This window comes from Bos mutus, chromosome 12 (assembly GCF_027580195.1).
Source record: "Bos mutus isolate GX-2022 chromosome 12, NWIPB_WYAK_1.1, whole genome shotgun sequence".
Taxonomy (NCBI): Eukaryota; Metazoa; Chordata; class Mammalia; order Artiodactyla; family Bovidae; genus Bos; species Bos mutus.
Window position 1 is genome coordinate 13,178,786 of NC_091628.1, and position 6,000 is coordinate 13,184,785.

A 6,000-nucleotide genomic window follows, 5' to 3' on the forward strand; every position below is an offset into this window, starting at 1 on the left:
TATTTGGCATTTGAAAGGTAATGTCTGACCAGTGAAATGTTTGAGTGTGTTTTAAATTACTCCTGATCATAAGTTTATTTTTCTCAGAGATTATCCTTGACTGTTAGGTATCTGTAGTGCTTCATTGAACGAGTTTAAGTTATACTGTTGTGATTTCTAGAGAGCTTATAAAATAATTTGTCAGGGCATGAATGTGTGGGAAAATATCAGAGACATCTAACTGAGTGTTTTTCTTTATTTGAGACTTTAAAAAATGTCAGTAGTGAAGTGTCCTTTAATCCATTTTCTTTTCTTTGTCCTCTCAGGTGGGTCTCCTTACTTAGCAACCAAAATTAATGAAGCGAAAGACCTGCTAGAAGCAACCACCAAACACTGATGGACGCTCAAGGACCACTCTGAGGGAGAAGAAGGGGGGCCTTATAAAAGCTGTCCTGCACATTAGTCTAAACCGTGGCATTCACAATTTCATATGTGCACCGACCACAGCCATTTCTTCCGTGTCTGAGCTATGTGATAATAAAAGATGAACAGTCTAGCTTTGTATTAGCTTTCAAAGGAGCACATGGAAACTCTAGCACTGATCTTTCCCCCTCATTTTCTTCCTCTCTCTGATAGTCATACATTTGAAGACTTCTACTACTAAGTTCCCCCGACCCCAGCCCCTGCAGCAGTATCATTATCAGTAATATAATTGGAATTTGGGAGCAAGAGTGTAGAATTTTTTGCTGCTTATATTTATGCTCGCATTGTCCCTTGTTTCTTCAAAGGAATTTAGCACTCTGCCTATGTGAAGTGCTTTAAATGTTATGAGACGAAACCCTGACTGCCACCCCAGGAAAGTGAACTGAAGCTTGATGGAATTTACTAAAGGGTGTTTTGTAAAGCAGTGGTTAGGAAAGAACACTGCTCTCCCAGAGATCCCAAGGCTGTAGCATGAGAACTTGGAGAGCTGCTAAAATGATTAAAGGTTTACAGAATGAGCCCTGTGAGGAAAGCCTGGAAATTGCTGGGAGAAGTCTGAGGGATTCGTACTTAATTATATAGTCTTCTGGTGCTGTGTACTTATTCAATTATGCATTCTACAAATATTTGTACCACCTGTAGCGGGTGAGGCACTGTAGGGGTCCTCAGGAGTTCCAGGTGTGAACCAGGCACGGATCGTGACCCAAAGGAACTTGAATTTAGAGGAAAGATAAACCACAGGAGTACTATTAGAGAGGCACAGATGATAGGCAAAGAAGTTCAAAATAAAAGACTATTTTACACTGGGCGTCAGGGGGGCGTGTCATAGAATCAGTAGCGTAGAGCTGGGCTTTAAAAACAATGAGATATACCATATGATGGGTGAGTCAGAATTAGCAGAAATAGGGTATATTAGTTCATTGGAGTGCAGGGTTTCTCCAAAGTAACGGATGAACACACAGTCTGGAAGGGCTGGCCCTGTAATGTGCAGTGCATTCAATTATTTTTTTTTTCCCCCTCAACACAGCCCCTGGTTATCATCACTTTTCTAAAAGGGAGAAAAGAGAGAGTCAGAATACCAGCATATTTCTTGTACTGCTTTACGACGCTGGGCTCATCCCAGGTAAACAGAACTACCACGTTTCATCTGTCTTAAACACTCTTGTAATAGTCTAGAGGCATCTTTGATTTTACGACATCCTGTAGTTGGGAGTTCTCAGCATTGGTGATACTGACTCATTGAGCTGCTGATTCCTGCTTGTGGGGGGCTCTCCTGTGTATGGTAGGATGATTAGCAACATCCCTGCCTGCACCTACGAAAGGCCAGGAGCGCCCCCTCTGTTGTGACAACCGAAAATGTATCTAGATGTTGCCAAACGTTCCTTGGAGGGCAAAATTGCCCCAGGTAGAGAGCCACTGCTCTAAATGTTAACCGTGTTTTCCTTTGGTACATGAAATAATGGATGGCCTGACTTGAAATTGATTCTTAGGGTCACTGAAATACGGCTCTCGCTTTAAAATCCCCTGTGTGTCACAGTTTTTTGTGCTTTAGTATGTTTTCTGGCCCACTGCTGCCCCGGTACCTTGAGTGCCCTCCTGATACCCAGATCTCCACGTGTTCTAAGCCTGGGGATAGTTGAAGGCCAAGCTGAAAAGTCTGTCTCTCCTTTTCTGGTGCTTCCAGCAAAAGTAATCCCATGAATTGTCAGCTCTCAGTGAACAAGGATTGTATCTGTCTTGGTCACTGCTACATTGACACTCAATAAATATTTGTTAAATGAACGAATACATTCCCGTAGCACTTTATTCTTCACATTTGGTAACTTGTGAAACAACTCTTTGTGTGACATGACTTATTTCTTCTACAAAAGTACAAGAACCTTTAGAGCAAGAATCTTGTCATTTGTCTTTGTAACCTCCTTAAGAGTGGAGCACTTGGGACTTTGTAGACATCATAAAGTTGTAAGTACTAAAAAAAATGTTTTTTGAATACTATGCTTCAAAAAATGTAACCACTAGTTTTGAAAGTTATGTTATGCAATATTGGGGTACCCTCAGAACATACCTGTTAGTTGACATCATTTTCTAGTCCACACTGTGTTCATGAAAATTTAAGTCCCCAGCACTAGCTTGAAATTTCCTTCATTCTATTCTCATTTATCTGTTGAGTGTGTGCCCAAAAATCAGACACCTGGTTTTAAGTACTATCCTCCTATCACATAATCTGGGGCAATTAATCTGCAAGGCTTTAATTGCCTCATCTATAAAATAGAGAAAATAATAACCCTATCTAAAAAGGTCCATCTAGTCAAGGCTATGGTTTTTCCAGTGGTCATGTATGGATGTGAGAGTTGGACTGTGAAGAAGGCTGAGCGCCGAAGAATTGATGCTTTTGAACTGTGGTGTTGGAGAAGACTCTTGAGAGTCCCTTGGACTGCAAGGAGATCCAACCAGTCCATCCTAAAGGAGATCAGTCCTGGGTGTTCATTGGAGGGACTGATGCTGAAGCTGAAACTCCAGTACTTTGGCCACCTCATGCGAAGAGCTGACTCATTGGAAAAGACCCTGATGCTGGGAGGGGTTGGGGGCAGGAGGAGAAGGGGACGACAGAGGATGAGATGGCTGGATGGCATCACCAACTCGATGGATGTGAGTTTGGGTAAGCTCCGGGAGTTGGTGCTGGACAGGGAGGCCTGGCATGCTGCGATTCATGGGGTTGCAAAGAGTCGGACACGACTGAGCGACTGAACTGAACTGAAAAAGGTTGTTATATGGAATAAGGTTGTATAAATAAAGCATTTAGTCATATAGCAAATGCTCAAAAAATGCAATTATTGCTTCTTTCAGTATCCCCTCTGTGAGAATACCTTGAAATAAGGTTTGGTATATGTTCCAGTAATCACTGATTGTACTCTTGAATTTTCCATCTAAGTAGTGCATGGTGGAGACAGTTCATCTCCGCTCATGAAGCATCAACTGGAACTTTTGGCTTGGAGGTTAACTGGGGGTGTCGGCCTGGAGCCTCCACACTACAGAGGTGTTAATCGCATCACAGCAGCTGGGGTCTAAGAGACAGGAAGAGGAAGCTTCAAACTCAGCCTGAGTCTGAAAACTGGCAGTTTTGATGGAAAACTCATGGAGCCCCCCAAGATTCAAAAGGAGAAGACATACAGAGAATGGTGAAAAAATTAGTGACCATCAAGCGGTTATCACTTTTAATATGTAGTAGGTCTGGATTTTCACCGCCCCCCCACCCCCCGCCCCAATCAAATCAGCTAAGGCTTTGCCTTTAAAAAATTCTCCAGGAATATCGAATTTAAGTTCAACCAACTGGTGTAGTTTCAGGTGATACAACTATTATTTTAGGTAGATATTAATTCAGTAGTCAGTCTCAGAATACTTATAAATGCCAGAATACTTATGAAATTGGCTAAGCGGCTACCCATCGTCAACTCCTTATTATCTGTAGAAAGCTTACTTGAATGGTTACCAATCTTCAGTAAGTATTGCCTTTATATATTTGCTATTATTGCAGATTCTTCTTAATTAAGTTCTTTGTTGATGCAGTTTTTGTTTATTCTTACATCTTAGAAGCAGTCTGAGGGAGCAGGAAAGACCTTTTGAAAACAAAGCAGTTACTTCCCATATTCCAGAGAAAGTGTAAGTCAAGTGGACAGTTATCTAAAGGGGGCACAGAATGCCATGTATAGTATGGTTGATGGTGCCAGTCTCTAGCTTGAAGTCAAAAGTAGAAGTTTAATAAAGACAAAAGTGTGTTCATTGTGGGAGACATTGTTTTATTTAATTTTCCAATCATTTCGTTTTGGTTTGAAGTGCATTTTGGTTATTCAGCAAATAGAATATTTACTTTATCAGGCAATGAAAATACAAAATTGGCTCATTTTTAAAATGTGTTGGATTCTCAAACAGAAGGAAGAACAGGTTCTTAGAGAAATCTGCCCCACCCCCCACCCCCCGATGCTTTTGAATTAAGAAATTCTAAGACTTGTATGATTGGGTATGTTTGTGATTACCCAGCAGGGTCATAAGAAATAACATACTTTATCCCAAGTATAGAAATCCTCTGGTTGTCATGGGGGACCTTGAATCTGCAACACATTTGGCGATTAGTTGGCGATTAGCTTAAGGTAGCTTCATGACATTGTGGGGGAAGATGAATCAACCAGGCTGTTAATGTCAAAAATACAGTTTCTATGACTCCACCCCCTTAGGATGAACTCCAGAGGCTGCAGTGAGAAGTGAAGTACCCAAGGAGGCCAGCTCATTTCACACAGTGGGAACCACGCCATCCACAAGCCTTCTGCACCTCGCCCAGCACCTCCTGAACAAAGGCCTCTGGCTGCCAGGAGGGTTTGCTAGCAGCAGAGTACAGGAGACGTGCCAGCACCAAGCCTCCCTCTTGATGGAAAGGCAGCCCAAAGGGCATGTCCTGTTAGCACCAGGTCAGTATCATCTGCTTGTCAAAAATAGACCATGAAGTATGAGACAGAATTATACTTACAGTGGAGTTAGACACATTAGGAGATTAGTTAATATACTAGCTGGAAAACTTGAGAAGATTCTCTGGGCTCATTTTTTAGGTGGAATCTTAGTGATCTGGATCACTGCCCACCAGTGAAATTGCTGGACTTGGTAGACAAAGAAAATGTTCCTTCTAATGATTTTTATGAGCTGAGTAGCTATTGTTCCCAGCTGAGTGCTCTTTTCCTTTTTTTTATTGTTGCTGAGCAAAGAATTTATAAAAACCTTTCCCTTTTTTTTTTTTTTTTTATTAAAACCCTGCTCAATTGAAATGGAAGTTCATTAAGTACTGTTCATTTCTCTTCCTGTCATAATAGCCCTGCCCTGCTCTGCTCTATTCAGCAGTGCCTGGCAGCACTGGTCAACATTTTAAGTCTGAACAGACTATTATATAGATATAGATATGCAATATCCAACATCAAGAGGAAGTTTAATTTCACATGGGCAGAATAGGATCACTCAGGCTAGATGTTGACCATAAATTTCAAATCTTCACCTCAATTTAGAGCGTGGGGAATGCCCGTGGAAAATTAAATCAACAGTCGGAAACTGTTGTGCCAAGCAGCCTGCCCACACTGTCTCTCTGTTTTCACAGCACCTGTTAAGAGATAGGTACTTTTATTATCCCCATTTTAGAGATGAAGAAACAAAGGCTCAGAGGCGTTTAAGAGCTTTGCCAAGAATCCATAGCTAGTAAATGGTAAGACTGGGATCCAAATCTGCTTTGGCTTGACTCTGAAGCACGTGTGTTGTTCAGTCGCTCAGTCATGTCCTACTCTGCAACCTCATGAACTGCAGCACACCAGGCTTCCCTGTCCTTGACTATCTCCCTGAGTTTGTTCAAACTCATGTCCATTGAGCAGCGATGCCATCCAACCATCTCATCCTCTGTCGCCCCCTTCTCCTCCTGCCCTCAGTCTTTCCCAACATCAGGGTCTTTTCTTTTTTCTTTGCATCAGGTGGCCAAAGTATTGGAGCTTCAGCTTCAGCATCAGT

The 6,000-nt window shown here is 41.9% G+C and overlaps 1 protein-coding gene across 1 annotated transcript in view; it reads left to right on the forward strand.

Annotated features, from left to right (window-relative positions):
* Window positions 1-2,244, forward strand: part of DNAJC15 (DnaJ heat shock protein family (Hsp40) member C15) — an 84,041-nt gene extending 81,797 nt beyond the window's left edge. Inside the window, exon 6 of the mRNA XM_070380251.1 lies at window positions 306-2,244. Within this exon, the coding sequence (XP_070236352.1) occupies window positions 306-376 (71 nt within the window). The 3' untranslated portion in view covers window positions 377-2,244. The remainder of the gene's footprint in view (window positions 1-305) is intronic.
* The last annotated feature ends 3,756 nt before the right edge of the window (window positions 2,245-6,000 follow it).